Source organism: Poecilia reticulata, linkage group LG22 (genome assembly GCF_000633615.1).
Source record: "Poecilia reticulata strain Guanapo linkage group LG22, Guppy_female_1.0+MT, whole genome shotgun sequence".
NCBI lineage: Eukaryota > Metazoa > Chordata > Actinopteri > Cyprinodontiformes > Poeciliidae > Poecilia > Poecilia reticulata.
Window position 1 is genome coordinate 11,105,619 of NC_024352.1, and position 15,308 is coordinate 11,120,926.

Consider the following 15,308-nt stretch of genomic DNA (forward strand, 5'->3'; position numbering starts at 1 on the left):
TGCTGAAGGCGTGGACTCTGTTGAAGTTAAGTTAAACTTTACCTAGTCACTAACGTTTGCCTGTGACATACGTAATGCGCCAATTTGGCGCCATGAGGCATACCGGAAATTGCTCGTGCTGCGAACAACCATCCCAGCTGTGAAGAGATAAGTGACAAGCCGCTAGAACATATTTACAAAGCGGATTTTTTTATTCATAATTGCAAAATGTATTTATCTATTGTACAGTTTTGACTTAGTAACTGGTGTTCTCTCAGCAAATGGTTTCTTTTTGAGTCTGTATAGTTTAGTTAATAATTAGTCGATTACTAAAGTACTCTATGATTATTTAAACAGTCGATTCATTACAATTTATTTGACTAATTTTGCCATTTTAGTAGTAGTAGGAAATTAAATAGATATCTAAACAATAGCAATACTACTAACAAATATATTTTTTAAAACCTCGATTAACGTAACTTAAGATATCTAAAGCCAAATCTTTACCTAAAACATGACATAATAGGAGAAGCAATAATGTGGAAAATAAAGGAAACACTGTTACAAAAACAATGAAGTAAAGTAACTGGTTGCTAGACTTTTCCATTTTCAAAAACAATCTGTCACAATCAGATTTTTTCTTCTTCAACGGACTTTCAGTTAAACACATGAAAGAGTTTTTTGGGGGTTTTTTATCTCCATGAGCTGAACATACTGCATCAGAGAGTAGGTGCAGAGGCAGAGATGTGTGGTGTGTTACTTTAATATCGTGTTGTTAGCTCTGTGGTCAAAAGCATGTGTGCAGAGGCATACTAAAGGCACCATGAAGGCTTTTGATGTCAGGTTCCTTTGTGTGCAAGCCTCATTGCTTTTAATGAGGCGCCCTCCCTCATTATTGTGGCCCTGCAAGGCCCTGGAACAACCACATAGTGGGACTGCCTCCACGCACTGTACTGAAGCAGCAAATTACAGAAGCTTAGCCCCTGACTGGGAACAGAGGCCAACCTCGTCACCCTGTCTAATGGCACCCAGGGGCCACAGAATTGCACCTACACATATATGTTTGGTCAAAGTTTAATGGGCAATTCCTTTGTTGATCCCATTACACAGAAACTTTGCGATGTGATGCTGTCACCATCGACTGAGTGGAACGCAAAAATCAGCAGCCTCTGCTCTCAGCGCAGTCTTTGTTGTGATTCTTCTATCGTTTTGCTTGGCAGCAGTTTGAGGACATTTCTCCAGACCTGTCCAGATCGTGGTCATCCGAATTTCAATTTCACCTGGTGTTGGCTTAAAAAAAAAAAGAAAAAAAAAAAGCCAACTCAGCAGGGGTCTAAATATCAGCAGCACAATCTAATTAACATGCTTCACAGTCTGTTAACTTCACATAGACTTTATTTCTTTACCTATTCTGCAGCTTTTTACATAAGACACTTTAATTGACCTTTTCAAATTTGGACAGACATTGTTATGTAAATATATCCTTGTCCTTTAAAGTCAGTTATTATTTCTCACCTTTTTACACTGACATTTTAATTAACCTCGCTTTTATTTAAAGTACTATTTCAAAGAAAAGATACAATAAAAGAATGACAGGCTGACTTGTGTTTTCTTTTTTTCTATTTCCTCATCTTTTGTGAGTTATTCGCACAACACCATTTCAGAGAATGACAGCAAAAGACTACATTAATGAGGACGAGATTAGATTTTTTTTTTAAAGTAATACAGTTGAAGACTAAATTAAACATGTGACAGAGCTCAAATTTGGCATTCAGTTACATTTTTGAAGAGTTCCTGTAGCTTTTCCTGTTTAAAATTACATACTTTTTCCAGACTGAATTCTTTTGATGTTCCAGCTGTTTTTAACGTCACCATTAAGAATGTCTACTGTATGTTTCCAGTTTATATTTATACAGTGTTTGTACCATATCTGTATGCTCCAAGGAACATTACTTTCACTGCGTCTGTCTAAAGAACTACACATTTATTTGTGGATTCTAGTTAATCAAATAGCAAGACAGTGAAAGATCTAATTCATAAATCTTAGCGCTTTACAGCAGCTGAAACCATTTCTAGAGGTTGAATTATTTTTGTTTCTTTGTGAGTACATAAAAGAAAGATTTTTATATTTGGTTGTCAATTGATAATGGAAAGAACAAATGATGCACGGATTGACAATGGCTTTACTGGACTCCATAATCACATATGTGCGGCTGAAAAAGCTGTGGCAAAAATGTGATGCTGACATTTTAGTACGAACCAAAATCGTTATTGTTTTCCCTAATTTCTGACACAAATAATTAAAGCAGTCCTGAAAAGCAAGGGCACAAGCGTAAAGTACCAGAGTTCTGTGGCTGGTGAATGTAAAATTATTTCCCACAAATTAAAAACATACATTATCTGGGTTTCAGCCACCAACTAAAAATGAAAGGCTCTTCTAAAGCACCTCATATTGCAGAGTTTGTTGAGTTTCTTTCTGCCCTTGCTAGGTGTTTGTTTTGGGTTTTTTTATACACAGTGCTGGCAGTAGCCACCCTGCCTTTATTTGATGAATAAATAGTGTTTGTTGCCCAAAGCTGTACACAAGGTGCAGAACGCTAATTGGGTGAGATGTCTGTCAGGAGTCCTTGCTGGGCTGAAACCTGCAGGCCGTTTACCCGGCACCACCCCGACTTTTTGCCAGAGTGTTTATTCTCGGCGTCCAGCCAGGGCCCTTCATGTGGTCCTGCATCCTCCGGACAGACAATTTAGCAGCCAATCATAAACCAACCGATTGCTCATCAGAGAAACTGCCTAATGTATAAACTCGGCGTTAAAGTTTGACTGAATTCCTAGTACAAAGGAACATCATGTAGTTAGCTCAATTTTTTTTTTCTTTAAATATATTTCTGGAGGCAATGTATGAATGTATGAATGAGCACTCCTCAACGTGGCTTCGTGAACATGTATATGGACAATGCAAACTAATATTTACTACACATGGTTATTTGCTGCTCATTAGTGAGATCAGCTTGTTTCAGTTTACCCACATGAATAATTGATGCATTTAATGTAAAGTGTATCCTTGATGAAGAAAGATGAGAACAGGGCAGAGATGGGAGAGCTGCTCTTAATGGAAAATAAACACAGATGGCCTTCCTGACTGCTGAGAACTCCTGACGCATCGGCTGTCAGAGGTATGGCCTCACATCATGGGGCCGCTGAGTAAATATCAGAAGTGACGTTTCTTTAAAAGTTTGGGGATGAATCAAGGCAGAAGAAGCACACCTTTACAGGCTCAAAGTGCCATACTTGTTTTATTTTTATGTAGAATAAAACATGGACCTTTCAGGTCCATCCTTAATAGTTTGCCATGGTTTATTAATGGGAATCCTTTTCCTGCAATGCACTGTGCTAATTGGTTTAAGTTGCGGTAGAACAGCAGCTGTCTGGTAGGGGATTTAAGACCAGGTAGCAAGTTTGGATAACTCAAATGGGATATGCATGAGATATATCCAATACACTAGTTAGAAGTACCTTTTGAAAACAACATTTAAGCAGGTACTAAACATACTTTTCATTAAGCCCACATTTTTGTTTTTAAAAAAGTTTTATTTTTATTATTTTTTTTATTGGTCTGATGTAATATTCTGATTTTAAATATGTTTTCATTAATTCTAAGTGGAAAATCATAATAATTACTTTCAATTTCAAGCATTCATTTGTGAATAATTAATCTATATGTCTCATTTATCCTGAGATAAATGAACTTTTCAAGAATATTCAAGTTTATTGTGTCTGTATATGCTTTGCAATGGCAAACCATATATATATATATATATATATATATATATATATATATATATATATATACAATATATACACAGTATGTGACATTATGTTATCCTTATATGTGTTTATGCTGATGGAATTTCCAGTAAATCTACTTTTGTTTGATATCCTTTTGGTGCAGCTTTGCCTTGTCCTTCTTTTCCCTTCCAGTTTTTCTTGATTCACTCACTGCTTGTCCAAGTTTCGATATCAAAACCTGAACCAGGGAATGTTTTTTTTTTTTTTTTACCAACCCTTGTCCCCTCACACTGCGCTTGAAGTTTTAGTCAAAGAAGCACCGCAGTGCTGCAGTCATAATTTCAGATCTGGCCTCTAATGGACATGCGTCTTTAATGGTCTTTGCCTCTAATGGACATGAGTCTTTAATGGTCTTTACATGTTTTACTGGAGCAATATAATCGTGTCAAAATTAAAAGCAAAAATGAAAACCGACTCCCAGTCCACCTTATCACAGCAACTCCCGCATAGTAAGTATTTAAGCTATTGTTGTTTTTTCTCTGGAAGAATAATCAGAAGGACAATTTTTAGATGGCAATTTTAATATTTGTTTGGGACACTTTGGGAAGAACTGGCTGCGTTGCTTTATGAACAGCTGCCTGAGCCGAGTCCTGGGGATGAAAAAGTCATAAAGACTGTGTAGAAAAACCACCTGAAATTACTTGTATAAGCTAGTGCCAGAGCAAAATTACCTGTGGAGAGCACTTAAGGCTTCCACAGCAGATTAAATTACATTGCTGTTTCCTGTTTTAGAGCCGCTTTGCAGTCTAGAACAGAATTACATCATTTGTGCATCTTTTTTTTTTTTTTTTACCTCGGGGCTTTGGAGTTACAGAGAGCTGTCAGTATCAGATGCGGGAGCTTCCTCGGGTTTGTGAGACTCTTGTGAAACATCACACACTGCTGGAATGCCCCAGATGGCCAAACAGATGCAAGACCAATACAAAGAAAACGGAACGTGCATAAATTACATGAAACTGTTAAGATGAAAGCTGAAATGTTAGATGTGAAACCCCGTTGCAATGAGGAGTTCTGGCTTATGAAAAGCAGATTTTCACGTACATTTGGATTACATCTGCATTTGCAGTAAAGTTGTTTAGAATCAGCCTTTCTTCCCTGTGGGACTGTATTAAAAAGTTGAGCACTAGGAACACCAAATGGTTCAATGGCACCATACACAGAGGCTTTATTTCTTAGGCTTATTTTAAACTATTGTCACTGAGTATGATTCATGCAATTATTTGCATGTTATTCTTGTTTCTGGTTGTCTTCTGGCCAGTGACGCAGGCTGTTAGAATCAGCAACCTTCAATTTGCTTGTAGCTATCATTTGGCATTCATGTATTTTTTTATTTTTATTTTTTTATCATATCTCAACAGGAGGTTTTTTCCATGTAAACAGACAGGAAAGAACTTGATGGGGATGCTGAAATAAGCTATTTTCTTATTTCCACTCCAAACGCTGCAGTTTCAATTTTAATGATATCAGAAACTAAAGACAGCTGCCGTCACAATAATTTAGTTTCCAGAACAATTCCTATTTTTTTGTTTCTTATTAAATTTGTTCAATCTTTACAACATTTTGTATACAATTCTTGACAATCAGTCTAATTGCATAGATCTTGGATTTTCCAACATAAAGTCCAGTTGACTTTTCCTTTCATTTATTTCATAATACTCTGACCCTAATAAAAACAGGATTGTTTCTATTAATCCTCTAGGAAAGAGCAAATGGGAAATAACATGGAGATTTAAAACAGTCTGCGACAATATTATAAAAACGATGCTCATCTTTTCATGCTTCATGTGTTAGCATCGGTCAGCAGAAGTTTTCGTACAATAATATTGAGATGCAATGTTTAGAGGTAGGGCATATTTTCTGTCCAGTCATTTTCCATCTCCTTTTTTTTTTTTTTTTTTTTTGCAGACTGCAAAAATTGGTGCCTATCTCCAGCCACCAGCGGGTGACAGGAAGGGAACACACAGGACAAACAACCACAAGTGCACACTTTCACATCACAGCAGATATATATTAACCCAACTTGCACGCGTGTGGACTGAGGAAGGATGCAGCAGTAAATGGAGAGCACTCATGCATGCAGTCCAGACTCTGGACCTTTGTCGCTGCAGGGCAGCAGTCCTGTCACCGTGCAACTCTAAAGGAGAACTTTTCAGATGTGACTATGCAATCACTGACTTCATGAACATCTTCAATTACCTGGTTTTGCTTGTTAAGTGTTTTTTTTTTTTTTTTTTGTTGCGACTCATCAGCTGTGGTTCACATAATGAGAGTAAGCTGTAATTATTTTTGTCTCTGTGGAGTGGCTTGTTTCTTTAAAAAGAATCATTCACGACGCCTGCAGCACTTTGAATGACAACCTGGTGATTAGATTTAAATGGATCATTACTACACATCAACAATCACAGGACAATTACCTTGATTACAAGCATCCATTTGGTGTTCTAGCAGGCAGATTATGCCTTTACATGATTCTTAGCTTTGTGCTCCAATTCCTATATGCTTTTTTTATTAGTTTTTATAGGAGCTGGAATGAGAAAAGATTAAAGGAAGATGGTGTTATCTTTGACATTTTCTCTATCACTGTCGCTGCCTCACACCCTTGTTCTTTTCCAGTCTGATTCGCTGTATAATCCTCTCATCTTCCTCTTTTCATCCACGGCGTAAGCTTACTTTTATTCTGAACCCACCTGAAGGTTTGTAGCCCACAGAGCGAGATTGGGATTTAGATTGCAGACTAAAAAGCTAAGTTTTTATATGTTACACATTAAAGGGAATGGATGACATTTTTGGCAAGCCTCAGTTTTTCCTAAGGAGAAGAAGGACAATATCAAGAGCACATTCGTAGCAGACGGAGGACTTTGACTGTTCTTCTCTCTGTAAAAGGTGTTCAAAGAACAACGATCCAGATGAATAAATTTGGATGCTTGCACATTTGTTAGCACTTGAATTGGCTAAAGTCAGACACAGGTGCATCAAAATCAGGTTCACGTGATCAGAACGTTATCGCTCAGTTCTTGAAGAAGAATCACACAGTTTGAAACTCATATATTTGGTTTGGTGTGCTTCCAGGGAGTTGGATTAAATTTTTAAATAAACTTGAAATGGAATGGCTGTGGAAAGAAATCAGCTTGTAGAAGTTACACGGCATAGTGATCAAATAAGTGTCATCAGCTGAATACTTTTTTCTCCACTGCAACAAGCTCTCGAGGAAATGTTTCCTCTGCAGCAGCTCTTTGCAATTAATTTTGATGACTAATCGCAATTATTCCTTTATTTGTGCAGCAACACACAAATTCAGCTTTTGGAATAATAAAATATGATCCGGCTGTAAACCGGGGAAGCAGCTGTTAGGCATGTTGGCAAACAAAACAGATTTTAAATAGTAAATTATTCTTTTTTAACCTGATCATGTTTTATGTTTATGTCCACAGTTAAAATGTCAGTTCCAGTTATTCTCTATAGTTCTATTTGTCTTCCATCCTAAAATGTAAAATGTAAAATCCGTCTTTGTAGAAAATCAAAGCATGGGATTAAATTTACAGCAGTTCGATAGTAAATTATATACTACTTTGTGTGAGTGTATCACATAAAAATCAAGGCAAATATTTGCTTCTATGAGTTTATACATCAACTATTCAGAATTTGAAAACTTCAAGATTGTAAAGACTTTTTTTTAAATAAGGAAAATCAAATTGTGGCTAAATGAGTTGTACATCTCTCATAGTTTTGGCCTAGTGGCCTGAAATTTTGAATCAAGCAACCCTAGTTTTTTATTTACTTATTTATTTCATTTTATACAAATAGGTCCTGTTCACACAAGGATGGTATTTTCCTTATTACAGTGTGCTGAGGTCTAATTACCTAATGTTCTTGCAACCAGCTATCTATTGAATTGAACACCAACATAGTACAAGATGCTTGAATGCTTCAGTCTGACATTTTCTGGGGGCAAACAGTTCAAACAAGGTAGGCAGGGTCATCGTCTTGCTTACAAGTCAGTCTGATTCATGCAAATATTAGGAATGTTGGAAAAAAAAATCACGGATTATGTTTTTCTATAATACAGATTTTCTGGTTGATCAGCCTAAAATATATGCGCCTGTAAAGCTACTTTTTTCGCAATCCCCTAAGCTCTCATTCATCCGCTGCAGAGAGGTTTTAGTCCGAGGCATTAGAGCTGGATCTGTACTTGAATTGTCCGCTGCCATGTCAGCACAATAGAACACCCATGGAGTAGGAAGCAGCCTGTTCAGCTCACTTGAACCCCTAACTCAGCACCACTCACCTTGCATCAGTGTCCGTCCACACTGCTGGCCCTGCAGCATTTAGTTTCTCTACGGCCTCTGGCACGTGTGCTTTTCCCTAACCTTGAGTGAGTCGCAAATTACGGAACAAGGAAAGTCCGGCATCTCAGCAGAAGTCTAAGCATGAGAAATGTTGCAGGAGGTGCTGTAAATGTGAAAGTACTGTGTGGGAAGCATGTGCAGTGTAAAGGAACAATAAAAGTAATCTCTGCAATAGTTGTTTAGATCTGTTTACATAACCTAGATCCATCAATCCGGCTCACTGTGTAACAAAGTAATGACACTTTGCAGAAACAAAGAAACCCAAGCAGTGAACGAAACTGTTGGACCCAGACAGTAAACCATCAGATCTGACCTCCAGCCTCCAGCAATGTCAGCAACTCTAATAGATATCTGTTTACAACAATCCAATTTACTTCTAATCAAAAGTTCCTTTGGGCTACAAAGCAGTTCAATTAGGTGCTCATTGGTAGATGTTGTACTATACAGCCTTTTACACCTCCCGGCACCTTTAAATTCAGTTTAAGCTCTCCTTTTACCTTTGGTTTTTGTCTCTATCTGACTCTTTCGAAACCTGTCAGATGGGGAGGGACTGTGATTCTGTGTGTGTGATGGCTTGTGTGTCTCTCACTGCTCCGGTGAGGAGCCTCAGGGAGGAACACGGCCATTAGGAAGGTGATGCCATCACTGCAGGGCATGAAGGCTTTATATCATTAACCTGACACACCCACATGCATACACACAGATAATACACTTTCCAGGACGTTCCACTGCTATTTCTTTAAACATTGAGGTTGACTTTTAATGTGTTTAACGGGACATGCTGCATCTAAGCCAATTATGTATGTCATGCAAGAATTTATAAACAAACTTTTATTCCCTCTGTCATTCCAATCACCCATCTATTTGATTGCGGAACAATTTCTTTTGATTTTTTTTAATGTTTATATGTGTGGGTTACTTGGATTGTTGCCCAAATTTAACGTTGAAATCATGTCATTGGAAATATTACAATCATTTCATTTATTACAATATCACTGAAAAAGTAATTAATTCAGGAACTTTGTTCACAGGGTTCACAGACTAATGTTTTCAACCCTGGATTTCCGTTAATTATGATTTTCTGCTGAAAGCTAATGAAAACAAATTAAATTTGAATTTGTTTTTCTGTGATGCCGTTTTCAAGTTAATAAATGAATAGTTTACTATAAATTAAATTAGACTGATTGCTTTGCAAAAAAAGAAAAATAATAATACAATTTCTTTATTTATCTTCTTTGTTCTGACTTGAGGGTGATGCAGTTTAATCACAAACTGTACACCAATTATCTAAGAGCAACAAGAAAATTGGCACAGAAAAGTCCTAGAAATTGGTTTAGCTACTATGGGGTGTTGTTTGTTGTGCAGTGTAGCATGAGAAGCACCTGACAAGAAACACAATAAGACTCTGCTGGATGTGGCGCCTCTTCACCAGTTGGTGGTTTGTCTGCAGGTGGGCCGCTGGAGGTGACAACACAGACTGTAACTCAAGCTGCTCACTTTTTCCCTCCCAAACAATCTGTCACTCCACAACAGCCACGCTGACATGCCAGATACAACTTTCACCCACTTTACATCAGCTGTTGGTATCATGGGAGTCTCACAAAAGGCGGGGGGAAGGAGCGTCAGAAAGAAGAGAGCAAATGGTGCTTCCTGATTAGCCCAAACATGTTGGGCTAATACTGTAGGTCTTTTAGGTGTTTATGCAAAATTGTTCCACAAGTTAATCATATTTAATTCAGAATTTCACATATGTGATCTTTTAAATTGGGCCTTTTCTTGTTTAGATGACTCTTCCCGTAAATGAAATCAGTTGAAAAATGTGTTTTATTTATCCTCAGATTAATTTTGTCTGATATTAAAATCAAACATTTGGAGCAAAAGACAAAAAAAGCATAAGTAATTTGTAAATATGGATAAATTGCTTCAGTGGAGAGAGATACCATTTCCTTAGTAGAACAATTGTTGGAGCTGATCCTCCGTAGCAGATTAACAGATAGCAGATTTTGAGAATTGAATGGAAATTAGAGTTGCATGGACTGAGCTCAAAGGTACAAATAATGTAAAGGCTCTTGTCCTAATGTTCTTCTAATACTTATTTAAATAAACGAATATGACTACATGAAAATTTTCTCTTCATTGCATTCATGTAAGAGTGTAGAGACACTGTTTGCCGGTTTGCACAGTTTTTAAGAGACAGATTGTTCACGTTGAGAATCAGGTGGATGTTACAGCCATAACTTTGTGTTTCAATGGCAGGAACCAAATCAAATCAAAGAGCAATGTTTTCTTTTACATTCTATACAACAAGAAAATCTGACTTTCTATACTTGAATACAGTTATTATGTAACTTTATTATGTAATATATTTGCTGTTTCTTTCCACAGAGCTGCATACCTTATAAATTGCTTTTAAAATTGATGCGATCCAATGTCGTGTTACTTGACGCTTAGGGTCATTGGGTCAATTCTTTTTCTGTTTTCTACTTTAGCCATGAAAACAAACTCTTTTATGTTGATATTTAACAGACAACTCTAAGTGTTGACAATGTCCTCGGCTCACTGTACGCAGGAAAAAATTAACAGCATGGGGATGTGGAGAATTGTTATAAATAAACAACAAGAGACCTAAATTAACAATAAAACTTAATTAGTCGCAATAAATATTTGCACATCCTCAAAACTTCATTATAATTTAGCCATCTGTGTATTGAGTGAACATGATCCAGGCCTGTTTATTTTGTTAATAAGATGATGTTGCTACGATACTCAACTTGATAAAACATGGCAAGTTAAAGCAAGAACATACTTCAGCTTCCTGTGCAAGGCACAAATCAGCAAAGTGTTTGAAACTGAAAATTGTTCCAAGCACATATTATAATTCCTGTGGTTATTGAACAGTTTAATTGCAGCTATTTCCTGTGCAGACAGGAAATAGCTGCAATAAATACTCAATTCTCTTTGCTTATAGATATTTGCCCTGACAGCATTATTGCTTAACATGCTGCACTCAAAACAGGAATTATTAAAAATAAATGTATCAAGGGCAGACACATTTTTAATATTCTTATTAATGAATATGACTTTTTAAGTGCCACGGTTTGAAATCGTGTCATCGGAGGACAACGGTAACGAGTCCCGTTCGGATTTCAAAGTAGTGTAAAATATTCCACGGGACCGTCCGAATCTTGGCAAAAGCTGCTACTTCCAGAGGGGATCTCAGCAGCAGGCTGCAGCACTGTGTGGTGCCTGAGGTGTGGTGACATGATGTGGGCTGACAGGTGGCACCGTGGGTAATAGGGCTAAAACTCCCATCATGCAGCCTGCTGAGACCCATTCCTATCACTCTGGCTGGCCAAATGTGCTCACCTACTCAGCCGCTTCTCGCTCATTACCGCATTGTGATTAAAAGCTGCAGCAAAGTCACAACTGGGATGGAGGTTTGAGGTGTGGTGTGACTGAAATTAACTGAGAAGTAAAGCGTAAAGCTGTGTGCACACAGTCGGCAGATTATAGCAACAGACCGTGCTGCATACAGCAACCGTCTTTCAGCAGGTCAGTCGCCATTTAAATGCACTCATGGTAAAATAGGTTTAGTCAAGGCAAATCCTTAAACAACCTCGCTATGCTGTCGTTATTTGTTGCTATTATCTGCCATCTTAATAGAATGATGTAAAAGTCCAGTCACATCACATCACGTTTTATAACATTCCCATAATTTCCTCGCATGTGATTGGATATTTAACATTTCATAATGATTTCCATGATCGCATTTCCAATGGTTAGAATTAGTTTTTGAATTAAAATGCAATTAAATCCATATGTGATGAAAAAAGTAATTCATCCAGGAACTTTGCCTCCGGAAGCAAAATTTGGATTACGGTAACTTTTAGGTAGACAATCATTTTGCTCATCATTTGAAAACAATGAGAATTTTTCCAATAATATTTACCACAAAATTTATTGTCGCATATACATATTGTTACGACTGGCTCAGGGTCGTAACAAAAACAATAGACCATGCCGCGTTTAAAGTGCATACAAATGAATATTCATTAACAAAAACAACAATGGATTGTGTATCAGTATTAGTGGTGTAATGCAAATGCTTGGATGTGTTGTATCAGTGCATATGGAAGTATTAACGTGCCAAAACAAAGACAAACTCAAAAGTGCAACAGGAGGGGAGCTGAGGCCTGGCCACCACACATCACAGCAGCAGAGTGGACGCTGAAGCAACAAGCGACCAGCGATGCAGAAGACAGAGACAGCCAGGTTTAAGTACTCTGTGCTCCCAATCACCAGATCAGAGACACCTGCAAAGGGGAGGAGCACAAAGACGGACAACAAGACACTTGCAGCCCAGCCTACAAGGCCGAGGGCTGTAACACATATATACAACCTTTTGCACAATGGCAGCATTAAAGACAACATGGAAATCAGTTTTAGATCTTCATCGATTAACTATTGCGCTTTTCAGTATTTGTTTTGGTGGTTTATAATTCGTCTTTAATAGGTAGTTTATAGATTTGAATTAGTGGGTACTTTGTTGGGTATCTATGGGTGAACTGATAATGAATTTGATGTTAATGACTTATGTTTTCAACAGATGTCTTTGATATTCTGTTGATGTTACATTCACTCTAAATCCTGAGGTACAGTATATACGGAGATGTTCTCATACTTCCTTTAGTGTAATATCTCAAACAAAGGAAGTAAACATCCATCAGAGTGATCTTAAAAAGCTATGGACTGATTTATTTATGAGCATCAATCTATTTTCAACTAACCTAATGTAGTTATATTACAAAGAAGAAACAAAAATTACATCCAGCAGAATGGATAGACATCACATCCTGCTTTTGTGTCTTGGCACATCTTGTAGCTTTGTGTTTGAAAAGCAGTTCCACAACCGGAAAGACGTACACGAACTGCATTAGTTCTTCAACAATTTATTTCTTTTCCATCAAAAGAAATGCACAGATCAGCAAAGCTATTACATACAAATCGCCATACAATAGCAGTTCATTATTTTATCTATTTTGTTGACGTTGAGGGGTGATCGGTTTATTCCATTTGTTATTTTTACACTGTATCTCGAACATTTGAAGTTATGCTGCATTCAGCAACAAAATAGGAAATACCAACGTTTTTTTCTTCCACGTTCAACCACAAACTACGTACTGTATCTGGTCAGTTAACAGATTATCGCTCCAGTAAGACTATTGTATTACATACAATATGGAAAAAAAACAAAAAAAACAAACATTTTGCATAGCTTCATTGTAATGTAGATACAGTACTGTAAGGCACTTCATAAAGAACTTTAGGCATTTATTTTACCTTTTGCCACTTCTCTCTAGAAACGTCACTTTAATATGCAATGTTACAACATCTGAATAAAACTTTTCTGTAGTCACATTTTTGCCCACTATATATTATCTTCTACACTTCTCTGCTTTTCTTTTGGCATTAAGTCTCAGGTTCGACATTCATACATTGTGCATAATATTGACTGAAACATTGTCTGATAACCCCACATACCCACTATTTTTCCAAAACACTATAAATAAATATAAAAAAAATTGTGCAATAACTTGGGGTTATGTTGTTGAAAAGGCAACACACGTCAATAACAAGTCCCGAATCTAAAACAGATCAAATAAGTCTGAGTAAGTCAGAATCCTTTTTTTTTTCCTGTACCAACAGTGGCGATCAACATGACCTCCACTCATCTCTTGTTTTTAATAAAAACATTTCTTTAAGCTTCTTGCCAACCATTTCCAAAGCAATGCTGGGTTGACTGTGTGTGTGTGTGTGTGTGTGTGTTAAATCTGTCTGAATAGAGAAAAGGAAAATGCATCTTCTCTATCCCAGCTGGTCTTCGTACTGCTTCCGGAAGCAATCTCCAGCTGGGAAGAAATCCCAGCAGCGCTCCTGATACATCTTCCACACATAGGACTCCTGGGCACCAAGCAGAGACAGTCTTATGAGATTAAAAAAGCCAACTTAAATTAAGGAACTTGAAATCCTCACACCACATTTTTGCACATCAGAGGGAGCAATTCTGTCTGATTCAGGATCATTTTCTTAACCAATAGAAATTGCTCTTCTCTTCATATTCTCAGCACTTGGAATGTGTTTGGATCGTTTTAGCTTAACTAGTTTGGTGCACCTCAAACCTAAGTAGCTAACAACTGGTTTTACATCTTTATAATCAAACAAGATCAGACAGATGACTGAAGGATCTTATAATGATACCCTTAGGCTTTGTGCATAGAGAAGATACTCTACCTGGCCAGTGTGCTCCGTTTCATCCTTATTGATGAGGTACATCAAGAAAAACCTTAAAAGACAAAAACATCACCGTTAGTTCGTAACATTCTACGCACAGACAAGAGAGAGAGAAAATGAGATGTGCAGATTCAAATTTGTTACATGATGCCACGTTATTTTTGGACAATCAATGTCTGAGGCGAGAGTCTAAACAAAGCAACAAAACCCTGCCTCCATCCCTGAATCACCTGCTGCTTCCAAAATCAGGTGTAAATGGCAACGAGCCACCATATCTCTGTGGGCGTCACAGCACGCCGGCTCATAATGAATACTGCATGAGAGTGCACTATGGCAAACCTATTTTCCAATAAAGTTCATAGCATTAAATAGTAATGAAGCGAGATAATGAGGTCGTCTCGGATCCACCGGCTAGCTGACTGTGAGAGCAAATGGACTGAGACTTTCTGTTGTTAGTGGTGTTATGCAGAAGCCATGGCCAAGCAGGGAGTTCAGAGGAAGCACACCGGGGGGGAGGGGCGTCTCCTGGATCGAGTGATCTGGATCGTTTCGCCCCAAATACTGTGCCAATGTGCTAAATCTATCAGTCACGTAGTTAAAGATCAAAAGCAACGCATAATGAGGAAAAATGGACATACTAATTACCGTGAAGGTTTGTACTTACAGGTAGTTGGCCAAATTGTGCTCTTGCAGGGTGTGAGTCTCGAAGCCATGAGGCGTTGTGTCAAAGTAGTCATTACCAATGCCGCAAATGAAACATTTGGTCTGAGGGAGATAAGATAAAAATGTGTTTATAGGATTTATTCTACGTTGCTTCACTAGCATTATTGTGTTTGGTAAGTG

At 37.6% G+C, this 15,308-nt stretch overlaps 1 protein-coding gene across 12 annotated transcripts in view; it reads right to left on the bottom strand.

The window, feature by feature from the left end:
- Positions 1–13,107: 13,107 nt before the first annotated feature.
- The window catches only part of LOC103458525 (ryanodine receptor 3), a 108,824-nt gene continuing 106,623 nt past the window's right edge, over positions 13,108–15,308 (bottom strand). For all 12 annotated transcript variants that reach the window (XM_008399413.2, XM_008399409.2, XM_017302488.1 and 9 more), the window contains 3 exons: positions 15,130–15,230; positions 14,466–14,517; positions 13,108–14,135 (listed from right to left, as the gene is read on the bottom strand). In XM_008399413.2, coding sequence (XP_008397635.1) covers positions 14,040–14,135; positions 14,466–14,517; positions 15,130–15,230 — 249 coding nt within the window. In that variant the 3' untranslated portion in view covers positions 13,108–14,039. The remainder of the gene's footprint in view (positions 14,136–14,465; positions 14,518–15,129; positions 15,231–15,308) is intronic.